Source organism: Emydura macquarii, unplaced genomic scaffold (assembly GCF_026122565.2).
Source record: "Emydura macquarii macquarii isolate MOO-44397 ecotype Brisbane River unplaced genomic scaffold, CSIRO-AGI_Emac_v2 contig_2417, whole genome shotgun sequence".
NCBI classification, from domain to species: Eukaryota; Metazoa; Chordata; order Testudines; family Chelidae; genus Emydura; species Emydura macquarii.
The window spans coordinates 2,855,697-2,872,666 of NW_027132554.1; the positions used below are offsets into that span (position 1 = coordinate 2,855,697).

Sequence of the window (16,970 nt, forward strand, 5' to 3'; positions counted from 1 at the left end):
ATCTAAAGGTGGAGGAGGCTTGGAATTACTTCAAGTCAAAGTTGCAGGAACTATCTGAAGCCTGCATACCAAGGAAGGGGAAAAAAATCGTAGGCAAGAGTTGTAGACCAAGCTGGATGAGTAAGCATCTCAGACAGGTGATTAAGAGAGAGCAGAAAGCCTCCAAGGAGTGGAAGATGGTAGATGTCAGCAAGGAAAGCTACCTCTTGGAGGTCAGCACATGTAGAGATAAAGTCAGAAAGGCCAAAAATCAAGAGGAGAAAGATCTTGCAAAGGGAATTAAAACCAATAGTAAAAGGTTCTATAGCCATATCAACAGGAAGAAAACAAAGACAAAAGGAGTGGGATCACTAAGCACCGAGGATGGGGTGGAGGTTAAGGATAATCTAGGCATGGCCGAATATCTAAACAAATACTGTGCCTCCATTTTTAATGAGGCTAATGATGATCTTGGGGATAGTGGTAGGGTGGCTAATGAGAATGAGGATATGAAGGTAGAAATTACCACATCCGAGGTAGAAGCCAAATTCCAACAGTTTAATGGGACTAAATTGGGGGATGGGGAATAATCTCCATCCAAGAATATTAAAGGAACTACCACATGAAACTGAAAGCCCATTAGCAAGGATTTTTAATGAATCTGTAAACTCGGGCTGTATCGTATGACTGGAGAATTGCTAACATAGTTCCTATTTTTAAGAAAGGGGGAAAAAAGTGATCTGAGTAACTACAGGCCTGTTAGTTTGGCCTCAGTGGTATGCAAAGTCTTGGAAAATTTTTTGAAAGAGAAAGTAGTTAAGGACATTGAGGTTAATGGTAATTGGGATTAAATACAACATGGCTTTACAAAAGGTAGATCGTGCCAGACCATCCTGATCTCCTTTTTTGAGAAGATAACAGATTTTTTTTTAGACAAAGGGAATTCAGTGGATCTAATTTACCTAGATTTCAGTAAGGCATCTGATACCGTTCCGTATGGGGAATTATTAGTTAAATTGGAAAAGATGGGAATTAATATGAAAATTGGAAGGTGGATAAAAAACTGGTTAAAGGGGAGACTACAACAGGTCATACTAAAAGGTGAACTGTCAGGCTGGAGAGAGGTTACTAGTGGAGTTCCTCAGGGATTGATCTTGGGACCAGTCGTATTTAACCTTTTTATTACTGAGCTTGACACAAAAGGTGGGAAAGTGATGATAAAGTTTGCAGATGACACAAAGTTGGGGTGTATTGCCAATACAGAGGAGGATCAGGATATCATTCAGGAAGATCTGGATGACTTTGTAGACTGGAGTAATAGAAATAGGATGAAATTTAATAGTGGAAAGTGCAAGACACAAGAACTAATGGATATAAACTGGCCATCAGGAAGTTTAGACTTGAAATTAGATGCAGGTTTCTAACCATCGCAGGAGTGAAGTTCTGGAATAGCCTTCCAAGGGAAGCAGTGGGGGCAAAAAACCTAGCTGGATTCAAAACTCAGCTTGATAAGCTTATGGAGCGGATGGTGTGATGGGACAGCCTAGTTTGGCAAGTGACTGATCTTTGACTACTTGTGGTATCTATGCCCAATGGCCTGTGCTGAGACGTTTGATAGGGTGGGTTCTGAGTTATTACAGAGAATTGTCTCTTAGGTGTCTGGCTGGTGAGTCTTGCCCACCTGCTCAGGGTTTAGCTGAGCGCCATATTTGGGGTAGGGAAGGAATTTGCCCCGAGGTCAGATTGGCAACGGCTCTGGGGATTTTTCGCCTTCCTCTGTAGCATGTGGCACGGCTCACTTGCTGGTGGATTCTCTGTACCTTAAAGTCTTTAAACCATGATTTGAGGACTTTAATAACTCAGTCATAGTCAGGGTGGGTGAGGTTCTGTGGCCTGCATTGTGCAGGAGGTCAGAGTAGATGATCATATTGGTCCCTTTTGACCTTAAAGTCTATGAGTCTAACTGAAGTACAGAGACAAAGTGACTTAGCCAAGCTAACATGAAAAGTCTGTGGCAAAGTTGGGTTTGAATCTAGATTTTCTGAGTTGTATTTAAATTTCAAAGATTCCAATTCTGAAACATCTGAAATTGCCACAGAAGAGGAATTTACAGAGTTTGGATTCTTTCAAAGCATGGATAAGCATTCTCTGTTTGGAATGGGGAAACTGGTTCCCCCCACTCAAACAAAGGTGGGTATCGGCTTCTGGTTGTCCTCTTTGTTATCCCTATTTCTGAACTGGTGGACCAGTGACTATACATTGTAAGATACTCATGTCTTTGCTGATCTGCGGGAGGTGCAGTTGGATGAGATTAGTCTCCCCTTCACCCTTAATTGCCAAGGAGCTGAGCAAATAATTTATGATCTTCTTGGTGCATTGAGCTAACTTGGGCACTTACCTTTTAACTTGAGACTCTTTGACTTCACCACTTTTAATTCATGGCAGCCTTCTTCTTATGAGCCTTTTTATATGCATTTACTAATTACCCACACCCATAGGCCATTCCATTGGGAATCTAAAAGTCATTTACAAAGCTTACGTAAATATAATTATCCTTCTGTACACATGAAGAAACTGAGGCACAGAGGTTATGAGTTGGCCAGAGTATCTCAGAAAGTCAGTGAAAAATCTGAAAATAGGACTGTTCATTCCTTGTTCAGCAACAAATACTCTGAATCCTGCTGTCTTCCTAAATGGAGTTGAGAAAAAATAAACCAGATGGATTTTGTAAGGAAGTTTTTAATGTGTTTACAAATCCTTGCCATGTAAATAGTTTTGTTTCTGATATCATTACAACAATGAGATTTTGTTTAAAGATAGTTATACAGGAATGTAGTCATCAGATCTTTGTCTTTAATAGGGTGTTACCATATTGCAGAGTGAGCATCACTGAAACATCTGTTGTTTCTACTGATTTTATTAATTTGAGTGAAATCTCTATATGCACATATTTAACAGGCCAGGTATGTCTATCAAATGTTAATATTAAAAAAAATTGGATAGGTGGTGGGTTTTTTGCAGGTGAATATACTGAACAAAAGGTATCTAGGTATTTTGCGGGGTACATAATTTTCATAAATACAACCTCCCATTTTTTAAAACCATTCCTCAGTGGTTGGGCTATTTTTTCTTTTTCCTATGAGAGGCTACCAATAGCTGAGGAGTTACTAATAGATAAGAGATTAATTCTGTATCTCCTGTTATGTGATCATTTCCACTAGGAAGCTCCAGGATGATTACCAAAGGATCATTTGGTAATAAATATCTAACAATATGTGATATTTGGTTACGGATTGCATCTCAATACTCTCTGATGACTGGACATGTCCACCATATATGCATAAAATCTTCTCTTTCACCACAATTTCTCCGACATTTACCACATTCAATCTATATGTTTTTTTATTCTGATTAGTGTCAGATACCATTTAAGATGTTTCAAGAATTTTTTTGTGTGCTATAGACTGAGATTTCTGGTCCTCTTTTTCAGATCAAACCCCATTCCTGTGGGGTAGTTTGTCTATCCACATCCTTTTCCTAGCATGTGATATATATGGACACCTTTTTGTTAGGAAAGATGTCTGAGAAGATTGATATAAACTAGTTTATAATTTTTTTTATTTCCCAATTGCCAAACACTATTGTATCTGTTGAAGTTAGCTTTTTTTATAAAATAGATTTTCTAGAAAGCTGAAAAACATGATGCCTGGTTTGTCTCCAATCTCCTCCAACCTTGAAATCCCTATGCACTCCCTTATTGTCCGTTTTTTCCTCCACATTTTACATTACAAAACACAGCTATTATTGATCACCCCAATTACATAAACTTCCTTCTGTTTCTTTACAACATTTAACATACTTAGTGTTCAGCTGGTCATTCCTGTTGACTCCCAAGAAGTCTCATCTGGTTAACCTCTGGATTACTGCTCAGGTGTCTGAGTTGTCTTGTTCAGCTTCACTTCTGCCATTGCCAGCACGGTCTCTAGAGCCTTTTGTCTTTTCTTTGCCTGTCTTTTTCCTGGGTTTTGCAATTTGCCAAGAGTTTTTTTCAGAAGCTTATCTGTAGTTACTACCTCTGGAGGGTGGTCTTGTACGTCTGAGATTTGGATTTCTACCCCAAAGAACTGAAATGTGTTTTTCTTTGTTTACAGTTTCTTATTGTACAATGCTTATTTTTGGAAGTTGAATGGGAGTTTAAATCGGTACCCTGGGCTTGTTTTATAATTACATTTTTCTGCTGATAATCATGAAATTTCACATTTAGGTCTCTAGGTTTATTATTATACTGAGGCCCAGGGCGGGGAGCAGCATTGTATGTGCTCTCTCCAGTTTTACCCCTTCCAGAGAGCTCAGATGTAACTCCACAGTTCAAGTTTTTACATACTGGACTGGGTTTCCTCCTTCAACGTTTTCAGGCACTCTTAATTCTGCTGTTCCTTCTTGATCTGTTTTCTATATTATCCAATTTAAGATGCATCTCTCTCATATCTTTGCTCTGTCAGTGCCATGCAGCTCAGTTTTTCTTTTGCTTCTCTTAGGCCAGAGCTTAGCACTGTGACTCAGTCTTCCAAGCCAGCAACTTCCTTTTTTACTGCAAGAAGCTTGGTCATCAGATCAACTCTCATGGCCGTAAACTCAGAATTCATCTCCAGCATGCCTGCTTTGGTAGCCATTTTATTTTCTTCAGCTCTGCCATTTCTGCCTGATTTGGCAGCCATGGGTTCACTTGGAGTCTGGGGACGTCTATATACTACAATAAAACACCCATGGCAACGGGGACCTAAGAGCCCAGGCTCCAGCCTGAGCCTGGGTGTCTACAGAGCACTTTTATAGTCCCACTCCGAGCACCTGAGTCTGCTGACACGGGCCAACCGTGTGTGTTTTATTGCAGTGTAGTCATGCTCTGAGAAGTTTCTCCATTCTGTGAGACAGAAACTTTCTTCTTAGTTGAGGTATCTCTTAAAATGTTTGGAATTTCTTGGAGAATCCATCCCCTACAGCTCTGTGCTCTTTTCCGGGGAGTTCAGTAGGTCTTGGGGGTTGATGGAGTGAGATTGCTTTGGTATCCCTTCCAGAGCTCAGGCTTCTGGGAGCCATGTTATTCTGGCCCCCTGATGGTCATCCTCTTGGTTTAAAAAAAGAAAAACTCAACTGTGTATTTTAATGCAAATTAACAAATCTGCTCTCTTCTGAGAGCCCCAAAAGCTGAGAACTATTTGGAGTCCTTTGATTGATTCTGATGTGATGGGTCAGCATGTACATTGTTTTGAAAAGGCAGAATAAAATATTAACACCTGGGACAAAGTGTTGGAAAAGCCACTAAGTGACTTAGGAGCCTCAGTCCCACTTGCAAATGTGAGTTAGGCACGTCATAGCATAAGTCTCACTGAAAGTCAGCTGGGAATTAGGTTTCTAAGTAACTTTTGAAAATGGGCTTCTTGTTGATTTGTGTGTCTGTTTCAACCAAAGCAGAATTTTCAGATCACATAAACGAGGATTTTCACTCTCATTTAAGAACAGCTATTAGAGAGTATGAATATCTATGGATCCAGCTGTTACTGAGCTACTGTTTACTCTGCTAATTGTCTCTCTCTTTGTGATTGCTTCCATATGTATTCTATCTGGGTTTAATCTTTCTCCAAGATGTAAAATGCACTTGTGAGCTCCAGTATTTGCACTGTCCCCTTTGAACAGGAATTAGTGTGAAATAGTTTTTCTAACAAGTTTTTATATGAGTGGTAATATGAATTTAACTTTTGAATTGTAGTAGATCATTGTTCCTTAACCGGTCACACACTAATTTTGTCATCTCCTGATAGCTTTGATTTCATGGTGCACAGCTCTGACAGCCCACGTCACAACTGTGTACTTGCTTCTGTTGAGGAGAAGAAAGGCTCTGATGCTGCAAGTTGCCTGTAGAAGGATACTGTTAACATTGTAGAAACTGCAGGCCAGTTCATCTGCTGCATCCAGCAGTTAGTCTGTTGTGAAGTCTGTTATGACTCCCTGATTCTAGGACTAGCTCTGGCCCATTGGGGTTGCTTTAAGCTGTGCCAGTTGGCTGTGGTCTCCCAAAGGACCATACACTAGCTGGAGATTGCTGGAACACATGCCCTCCATATCCCTCCCCCAGCCTTTCCCACACCTTGTGCCATGGGCAATGAGGGAAGCTTAGGAGTTGACTGTGCTGGCTGTGTGCCTGTTGGGGTTTCCCACACTCTGAGAGTATCCAAAGCCAGGAGGTTATTGGCAATTAGTGGTAGAAGAGGAACAGAATAAGGACTGATTTCTGGGCCTGTATCTCTAGCTTTCTCTCTCTGAATCTTTCCTTCAACCTACCTGTATCTTTGGCACACGTTCACTTCCCAGCTCAGTTAGTCTCATGTGCGTACACTGTGCAGTCTTCTTTAACTACTTGCATTGGGCTAAATTGTGCCATTTTTACTCTTGCTGCTTGTGGTGGTTGTTAGATATTTATATTATGCTAGCGCCCACAGGTTCCCATCAGGACAAGGCCCTATTATGGTGGGTTTTGCAAAAGTGCTTACAATCTAAACACACAAATAGGCAGAAGATTCTGCCAACTTTAGTCAGCTCATGAGGAGCAGTATCTTACTCTGTAGGAAGTCCCATTGCCTGGAGGGTAAGATGCTGTCCTGTAAGAGCACAGCTGGCAGAGTCTTGTTCCTTTATGGGATTTGTGTAAAACATATTTTGAAGAATTGTAGTTTGGTCAAATTACTACCAAATTTTGCAGAGAAGCTCCAAGGTACCCTGGAAGGTAGGAATAGGATACAGAGTGATCTAAACAAACTGGAGGATTGGGCCAAAAGAAATCTAATGAGGTTCAACAAAGACAAGTGCAGAGTCCTCCACTTAGGATGGAAGAATCCCATGCACAGCTATAGACTGAGAACCGACAAGCTAGGCAGAAAAGGACCTGGGGGTAACAGTGGATAAAAAGCTGGATATGAGTCAGCAGTGTGCCCTGGTTGTCAAGAAGGCTAATAGCATATTGGGCTGCATTAGGAGGAGCATTGCCAGCAGGTCGCGGGAAGTGATTATTCCCCTCTATTCGGCATTGGTGAGGCCGCATTTAGAATATTGTGTCCAGTTTTGGGCCCCCCACTACAAAAAGGATGTGAACAAGTTGGAGAGAGTCCAGTGGAGGGCAACAAAAATGATTAGGGGGCTGGAGCACAGGACTTATGAAGAAATCTAATGAGGTTCAACAAAGAAAGTGCAGAGTCCTCCACTTAGGAAGGAAGAATCCCAGAGGCCGAGGGAACTGGGCTTGTTTAGTCTGCAAAAGAGAAGAATGAGGGGGGATTTGAATGCAGCCTTTAACTACCTGAAAGGGGGTTCCAGGGAGGATGGAGCTAGGCTGTTCTCGGTGGTGGCAGATGACGGAAGAAGGAGCAATGGTCTCAAGTTGCAGGGGGGGAGGTCTAGGTTGGACATTAGGAAAGAGTTTTTCACTAGGAGGGTGGTGAAGCACTGGATTGGGTTACCTAGAGAGGTGGTGGAATCTCCATCTTTAGAGGTTTTTAAGCTGCGGCTTGACAAAGCCCTGGCTGGGATGATATAGCTGAGCTTAGTCCTGTTTTGAGCAGGGGGTTGGACTAGATATCTCCTGAGGTCCCTTCCAAATCTAATATTCTATGATTCTATGATTGGTTCTCCAAAGAGATTTCACTGATGGCTTTACAGTATCGTGGTGAATATATTTGGAGCAAAGACCTTCTAGAAACTAGAATGCTCATTTCACCAGTGTTTCTACCTAGTTGGTAGCTGTCTATTACGACTACTTTGGCCTTTGCCATACAGACACCCTGCCTCTTGTAATGAGACCTGGAAACTCATGTCTGTCTATTCTATGGCCATGTGATGGGACAAACTAACCCCACACTGGGCCAGCAAAGGCTAATGAGCTGCTGTGGGAAGGACCATCCCAGAACTCCTGCAGAGACACTGCCTGCCAGAGCCCCTGGAGAAAGTTAGGCTGGGCACAGGACTACGGATTTTGTTTTCTTCATAGGATTGTTTCTTTGCTTATTTCACAGAGGCTGTTGGGCTGTGTGGACTGTCTGGGACAGGCCTGTGGGACCTAATGAAACAGTTCCAGGGAACCCCTGCCTGGGTGGGGGCTGAGAGAGATGGTTGTGTCTGTGTGGAACTGCTTCAGTAAACTCAGTGGATTTTCTTCACCGTAGTCTGCCCCTAATTTGTCTTGTACCCTGACGAGTGCAATCACAGCTATGATTTTACATAGCCAAGTCCAGTAAAATGATCTAGCTCTTATATCGTGCTTTTCATCCATATATCTCAAAGATGAATTGTGGTCTGTCTCTCTGGTGCTGTTGTATTGGTGCCCTGCTTGCCCTCTGACTAGTCCTTCCGCTCTGTAAGTGTATTCGAGTTAAGGGTACTCAGAAATGTAGAACTTTTGCACATTCATCTCTACCTGCCCAAAACCAGCCCTGTGATTAAAAACTCAAAATTAGGGACACCAAGAAATAATTCATGCGGGAAACATAAAATGCCAGGGGATCTGTCATTTGGTGTAAAAGTAACTTTCTGTAACATTAGGTTCATGATTCTTTCTTTCTCATGTGAATAATTTTCCACAAAAGATGAGAGGAGGCGTCAGATTTGCATGGAAGTGGGGGACTTTAAATCTAAAATTCCTGATGTCCTTCAGTGGGTACGTCTGTGCTGCAGTGGGGAGTGAGCTCCCAGCCGGGGTGGACAGACTTGCATTAGCAGGGCTCTAGGCAGCTTGCCAAAAATAGCAGTGTGGATGTGGTGGCTTGGGCTGGAGCTTGGGCTTCGAAGCCCACCTGCCCACCTAGACTTGAGATCCTGAACATTAGCATGAGACACAACATGTATACTGTTGTTCTGAGCATGCTCGCTCAAGCCCTGCTAGCACAAGGCTGTTTCCTCGGGCTCGGTGGCCTGCCGCTAGCTGCAGTGTAGGCATCCCCAGAGTACAGGACATGGTGGTGGTACGCTGCTCTGTTGGTCCGATGGCACTAACTGTTGTTAACCATCCGCAGAAGGAGTGGCATAACTTCACTGCCTCGGGGTCAATTGTTTGAGCGTATGGGCTTTAATTATCACTTCTAACCACTGAAATTACCCAGGGAGCACTTTGTCATCCAGTCTGCAGCTCTGTCTTTTTTATTTTATTTTTAAGATCATTGTGAACTACCAAACTCAGTAAGACTCTCAGGGCTTGTCTACGTGGCATGGCAGAGTGCACCAGAGGGGTGTGATTTGTAAAATGCACTAGTGTGTTGCTCTCTAATGGCCCCGTGTAGACCCTGTGGGTGCACTCCAAATGGTACCTACTTCATGCTAATGCTGTCCGCAAGGTCTACACAGGGCAGTTAGAGTGCAGCACGTTAGCGTGGCTTTAAAACTGTACCCTCTAGTGCGCTTCGCCGTGCTGGGTAGACAAGCACTCAGTAAAGAGAGAGAATCTCCTTAAACACTGTGTGTGTGCATGTGCGCGCGCAGGGCAGGGCAGGGCAGGGGAGGCCAGTGCATAATGAACCATGGAAAACTGGAGTCTTGGCACTGAGTAAGCAGTAGTTATGTAGACTGCATTTTTATTCCATTTCAAAAGTGAAAACCCATTTAACTGATCCTCCTTGTGAAGCCCCGCGTTGCACAGGCAGCGCCCGCAGTTTGTTTTGGGGAAGTTGTCTGTGTTTGTTTGTTTGAGTGAAGCATTAAGGTGGCTTTGTGTTTCTCTTCTAGGATAATGCGGGTGCAGCCAAGTGTAGTGCTGGGTGTGGCGCACAGTCTTGTAAAGAGGATGTCCCCATTTGTGAGGCAGATTGACTTTGCCTTGGACTGGATGGAGGTGGAGGCTGGACGAGCTGTTTACAGGTGAGATGGAAGCAAAATGGCGGATGTTGTAAGTCCCAATACCTCTGCTGGAATAATATCAAAGGTTTCAAAGTCAAATAAACAAACAAACAAAAGAGCGCTGCACCTGTTATCCCACGTGGTTACTCACTGGGGCAAACTCATCAACTGGATGAGGGTTTATCTGTCTGCCTTTTGAGGGTTTTCCCTAGTGCCTATCAGCATAGTATTTTTCAGCCTAATGGTTTCATTTATATTAGTGAGAGATGAGACGCAAAATCCCTGCAGGCTTCTTTGCTTTAAATTCTTTGGTAACTTACTGATGTAGCAGAACAGATAATACACGAAGTAAGACCATAGCAGTGCATATAGACAGTTTTTGTTTGCCAGTAAAGGCTTCTGCAGTGTACAGAGGATAAAAACTCTGCCTTAAGGAGCTTGCAGTTTGAAATAAACCAAATGAACTCAGTTGGGTTTGCCAAACAGTAAATTAAAACTGACTTTACAGCACTTAATATGTGTACTGGGCCAAATTCCTCCTTGGATAGCTCCATTTGTTTGATAAAGTTATTCCTAATATAAATTGGATCTACTGTATGGAAGCAGTGGCTGGGAGGACAAAGATCAGATTTGCAGTTAGTATAATTAGCAGGTAACTGTAATTCTAATTTCTGTTACTGCTCATGCAATGTCGGTGCTAATAGAAATCTCAGATACTTGGTCAGTGCATGAAAACATCACATGTCACTGGGGAAATTGGTGTTAAATCACCTGGACAGGCTGTGCTCTAGTATTGGTTCCAATATCAGAGTTTTAAGCCCCACTTTATCCTTCATTACGCTGGAGATCTGAATGTCAAGCAGCATTCTACCATATCAAAAGCTGGGCTTGAACCCAGGTGAAGGCTCCAAGGCTAATGCTTCACGCCATGCACAGGCTTTCCTACCAAAAGAAGAGGTTGAGGTTTGAGTAGAGCCACCCACCCAAGCAATTTTGTTCTCTTCTCTCTGCAGCATTGCCCTGCACCCCCAGTTCAACTATTTTCCTGTAGGCTGTTTGCTTTGCTAGGGAGTGAGCAAATTCCAGCTGTCTACCTGGTGACCTAAAACCAACCAGTTGTTGACTGTAGACACTCAAAGTTGAAATGTGTTTGTAAGTTGCATTTAACAAATCTGTGGTCAGGTTGTTTTTTTTAAATTGTTCAGTAAATGTTTCGCATCTCCGCAGAGAGCAGAGCTTCCAAGGGATGGGATGACGTTTACATAGAGCTGATTAGTTATTTGTTTTGGGATGCATTTGTCGAGCACAGATGCCCCACTCATTCTTAGTGTGGATTGTTCTCTCCCAGGCAGGGCGATAAGTCGGACTGCACTTACATTGTGCTGAACGGTCGACTTCGTTCTGTCATCAGAATGGATGATGGGAAAAAGCAACTGACTGGTGAATATGGACGAGGAGACCTCATTGGAGTGGTAAGAACCAGCTTCAGAACTACTTGCTGAACTTTATAGAAAACTCTGGCTTTTTAAACAAAACAAACAAACAGAAATGCAGTTAATAAGTTTGATCTTGACAACTGGTCTTGGCTTGTGAAAGGGAAGCTGTCAGCTATTTGAAAGGGAGGAAGCTGCTGCTACCAGCAAGCTGTGTGTCAGGATAGTACATGTGTAGAATTTGTGGACACTTTTTTCAATTTGCTACTATTCTATTTTGTTTCTGACACGGTAAGTGGTATGGTATGTGTGCAATGTGCAGATTTCTTCAAATCCATGTCCTCAGACCAGCTCTTTCAATTCCAAATGGTAGTGTGTATCCATGTTAGTTTACTTTTTCTCCCACATGCCTATGTTCATTGCTTGCTCATAGTAACACAGGTTAAAATCTGAAAAGTATTTTGAGCTTTACAGCCGTAGCTGTGCAAGAACTTTGCCTGTCTTAAATTTAAACTAAGGAGACCTCTGAAATACTGAGGCTTCAATTCAAACGCTCTCCTGTTTGTTCCGGTTATTGAAGACTAACAGTTCTGCCTATAAATAGATGTGCTACTGCAACATACCATCAGGAGGAAGGTCAAGTGTGAGTTCCCTTGAAGCATATAATATGATCAAATGATATTATAGCATCTTATTTTGGACCAATTACAGGGCCTAAAGGTAATAGTGGTAGCATGCAAACAAACAGGTTAATGGAAATGACCTAGAAGGTATTGAGACTACAGATGGGAAACTCTTGTTACAAAGTACAGGTAAAGAGAGAAAGTATTTGGGTCCATTTTCCTCTAGATTGCTATGGCTCAATCACAGCGAACAGGGGTGTTTTTGAGAAAACATATGGAAAAAAACCCAATGTCATTAAAGTTTTGTGTTACCTGGATGTGACCATTTCCCACCTAGCCGCCTTACAAGTTCCCCTTTCCTCCATCCTCTGCATCTAGCTGCACCTACAGTAGAGAACTGAGCTGCCTGTAATTGAGCTGGTGGGATAGCACCAGTGCAAGCACCAACAGTGCAGTATGGGTGTTCTGATTGTGGTTTGGCCTGTGTCCACGTTGGTGCTGTACTATACCATTGCATTTGCGCTGTCTTCTGGGAACCTATGAGGCCATGGCTGGCTCAGCTCCCTGTAGCACTAGCTTCTGGGAGATATCAAAAGCCCTTCTGGAAAGGAAAGGCCAAACTTTCATAATTCTTCAGGTACCCGCACTGTCTCCTATCTCTTTGCATGGAGGCCAAGATGAACCTTTACCTCTTCTATCTCAGCAAGAAAAGTCTGTGCTCAGCCTGGGTAGCTGCAGTGAGGTGGAGGAGGGAGTTCCAGCAGAAAGAGAGAACAGAAGTTGGAGTTCTTGCTACAATGCCTGTGCCTCCCACTATTGAACTAGCCAATCTGTGCAATACTTGATGGTCAGTGAAAGCAGCACTCCTTTTGCTCAACAGTTTTGTTAACTTCAAGACTGTGTTGGATGAGGCATGCTACCAGCTCCCAATGCTACATGCCATGCACTGTGCATGCCGTCAGATCTCTTTCCCTTTGGGAGATCACGGTGAAGCTTATTTTCATCCATCCTGGAGATGGCAAAAGCATAGATTTTAGGGCTGTCAATTAATCCACTTAATATGTGCAATTAATGCAAAAAAAAAAAAAAAATTAACTAGATTAAAAAGAATTGCTATTCGCAGTTTTAATCTCACTGCTAAACAATAATAGAATACCAATTTAAATGTATCAGAAATATTTTTGGATGTTTTCTACATGTTCAAATATATTGATTTCAGTTACAGAATACAACATGCACAGTGCTCACTTTATATTATATTTGATTACAAATATTTGTGCTGTAAAAAGATGAACAAAAGAAATAGTATTTTTCAATTCACATCATACAAGTCCACTCAGTCCTACTTTTTGTTATCCGATCACTAAGACAAAAAAGTTTGTATACATTTACAGGCGATAATGCTGCTGCCTCTTTCTTATTTACGTCACCTGAAAATGAGAACAGGCATTCACATTGCACTGTTATAACTGTCACTGCGAGGTATTTATGTGCCAGATATGCTAAACATTCATACGCCCAGTAATGCTTTGACTTGTAGAGTTTTACATTGTTTTGGTTTTGAGTGCAGTTATATTTAAAAAAAAAAAAAATTCTACATTTGTAAGTTGCACTTTCATGATAAAGAAACTGCACTACAGGACTTGTATGAGGTGAAATGAAGTATACGATTTATTTTGTTTGTTTTTTACAGTGCAAATATTTGTAATAAAAACAATATAAAGTGAGCACTGTACACTTCGTATTGTGTTATTGAAATCAATATATTTGAAAATGTAGACATAAATACAAAAATATTTATAATCAGTTTAAATTGGTATTCTATTATTTAACAGCGTAATGAAAACTGCAATTCATCTCAACTATTTTTTAATCTTGTGATTAATTGCGATTATTTTTTTAATCGCTTGACAGTCCTAATACATTCTTCTTCGTGTGCTCGTCCCTAGATGGATTCCAAACGTGGGTGCATGTGCACATGTGTGCCAAGTGCCGGAGCCGGAAAGTTTTTGTAGCAGTGCCCATTGATCCACATGTCGTGCGTCACCCTCCCTCTCGTGTTTGCAGCTGAAGTGATAATAGGCTGTGTGGGTTGATGTCGCTCCAGTTCCCTCTTATTGGCACATGGCTGGAGTCGGAAGGTACTGTCCAGAGGTCCTGTTGGCTGTACTGGGACCCATGCTGGTGTCCTCCCCACTGTGTTTACCGTCTATCCCACCAGCTTCACTGACACCGCCTGGACCCTCAGGGCCATCTCACGTGACATCCTGCATCCCTTGTTGCCTAGCCCCTCTACTCTCTACTGAGGAGCTGATGCTCCCCTACCTAAGGTCATTACTCCTCTCCACTCACAGTCCTCCCTTCTCCGCCGGACAAACTGCAGCTACTACCCCAGGGTGGGACATGCCCTTGCCACACCAGGGAGGTGTGGTACCGCTACCCACGGGGCCTGCCAGTGGGCAGATCCTCTTACTTTTGGCCTTCCGGGCTGCCCTGGGATCCATACTGGGGCCGCGGGTTGCCATCCGTGGCCTCCTATTGGCCATCCACCACTCCCTTGTAAGCAGAAAGCACTGGAGGGGAAGACAAACCAGAGGTTCAACTGGTGCTGCTGGTTCTGCTGATTTCGAGTGCGGCCTCTTCCTTCCCCTACAAGGCAATTATGTCTGCTTCACTCTCCCCACCTGACGACCACCGTTAGTAGTAGGAACTGCAGGCAGCAACAGACTGTGGGTCCCCTGGAGGGAGTCCAGGACATGCACCATCAGTTATTAGACATCCTCCAACTGCAGGGACCCTTTTTCATGGCCCTTTCTGTCAACGAGGCTATTTTACAGCCAGCCCAAGTGGTCTGGCATATCCCTGTCTCCTGTACTCCCATTCCCAAAAGGGCTGAGTGGAGATATTTTGTCCCTGCCAAGGGCGAAGCCTTCCTGTTCACCCACTCACCTCCCAACTCTCTGGTGATCCACATGGCGATAGAATGGGCCCTCCAGCAACCCCAGGGATCCACTGCCCCTGACAGCGCAGTGAAAAACACAGACCTGCTTGTCAGGGAGATCTACGCGTCAGCACGGCTCCTGTTTCACATTGTGAATGATCAAGCCATGCTGGCAAAATACAATTTTCTTAATTATTCGAAGTTCGCTGAGTTTAAAGATCTGCTGCCAGCCGACAAGCAGCAGCCGTTCCAAACTTGCTGGATGAAGGGAAGCTCGTGGCTAGGGCTCTGTGCCTCCCATGAGCCAAAGCTGCCCAATGGTGTGCGCCGCCGCCCCTCCCCCACCCGTTTAAATGTAATCAGCTGTTGAAAACATTTAAACTGTTAGGCCCCCTAATCCCTACCCAGATAAACCTTATTGGGTCCTGACTGGACTGCATTGTAGTATGCGCATGCCTTCCAGCACTCCTGCTGCCCCCACTGCCTCGAGGAATCGCACGTTGCTCAGACGTGCAACTTTTATGGAACCAGAAAAGACAGAGAGAGAAAGCTTTGTCTCCTCCTGTACGCCGGTTTCTGAGAGAGTCTGCTGCCTTCACGACATTGGAGCCCCATACCTCTGGGGCCATCTTAGAGGAAGACACAGGATTCCTGTCATAAGCCCTCAAAGGAATGTGCCCCTAGCTCATTGGGTAGATAATCTATCTCTAAAAAGCTGAGGTTGTCGGTATCTTCAGCTACCCCTGCGCTACCAGCTCTCCACTCCAACCAGGTCCCCGTGAGGCTGCCAGTTCCTCAGGTACCCAGGGCATGGCAAGACCAAAGGATGGCAAAGTCTTGGACCAGGCGAGATCATCGGTATCATTAATGGACTAAGACATCAAGAAGAGCTCTTTGTCTGCTTCCTTGGTCCCAAAGGAGCGTGCTCAGGCTCCAACCTCGTTTCCCTTGGAGCACACGAGACTTTTGGTACTGTCAGCGACTGCTCTTCCCTACAAGCACCCGAGACCACAATCATCTTGGTGCAGACTAAGCAGACCGGAGGAGTTCCATTTCTCCGAGATCTGGCTGTATCTGAGATGCCCGATTCTCTGCTGCTCGGCTCCGAAGTGCTGTCGGTACTGAGTACATTGAGATCACCTGAAGTTCAGCTGGTATTGACAGTTTCACCTCATATCTCTCCAGGTGCTCCACCATTCCAGGATTCTGATGGAGATCTTGTCTCAGTGTTTCAAGTGTCAATGCAGGGTCTTCCCCATCACTTCTATACAGGCCCCTTTCCAAAAGCCTCCACTGAAGCTACAGCTACTTGTGGCCCCTAATTGCCACTAATGCCTTGCTGGTATGAGCACCCTTAAGTGCCTCCTCCTATGGCTTATGCACTACCTCTCTGGCCATACTGGGACCCGTGCTCTGGAAATCTGTTATGATAAGCTGCCCATCGAGCACCATTCACCACAGAGAAGGGCAACCTGCATTACCTGCTGATTCCAGGAGACCTGGCTCTCGAGCAATTCTTCGAGGAGCAGGAAGCTAGAGCTGATGAAGAGGGTTCTCTTACAGCCAACACCTCCTCTTCATCTGTGGATGAAGCTGTCATTCCTGCTCCTCCGTCCCTGGTGGATGATTTAAGCACTTCCAGGATCTGGGCAAGGGCGTTGCAGACTCCCTGAAGTTTCCTCTTGAGGAAGTGAAAGAGCCTCATGTCAAGGTGCTCAATATCCTCCACTCATCCTCACTGGCCCACATAGCTCTGCCTGTTAATGAAGCTCTTCTGGCAAACCCCCGCTTCTATTCTGCCTACATGCAAGAGAGTGAATAAGAAGTATTACGTCCCAGCAAATAATTCAAAACTTTCAATTTCCCATCCATCACCTAACTCCTTGGTAGTTGATGCAGTGAATGAATGTGGAAGGCAGCACCACGCCAAAACCACACCTCCTTAAAAAGACCATAAGCATCTGGACTTACTGAGGAGGAAATCTTATTCCTCAGCCTCCTTACAGTTTAGAATAGCCAGTTATCAGGCGTTAATGGCAAAGTACAATCATGTGACTTGTACCAGGCTGAACTCTTTTGTGGACCACCTATCGACAGAGCACAGATTTCTTCCTTGAA

The 16,970-nt window shown here is 43.8% G+C and overlaps 1 protein-coding gene across 3 annotated transcripts in view; it reads left to right on the forward strand.

The window, feature by feature from the left end:
- The window catches only part of PNPLA7 (patatin like phospholipase domain containing 7), a 242,711-nt gene that overhangs the window by 88,881 nt on the left and 136,860 nt on the right, over positions 1-16,970 (forward strand). For all 3 annotated transcript variants that reach the window (XM_067561557.1, XM_067561556.1, XM_067561558.1), the window contains 2 exons: positions 9,745-9,876; positions 11,204-11,327. In XM_067561557.1, coding sequence (XP_067417658.1) covers positions 9,745-9,876; positions 11,204-11,327 — 256 coding nt within the window. The remainder of the gene's footprint in view (positions 1-9,744; positions 9,877-11,203; positions 11,328-16,970) is intronic.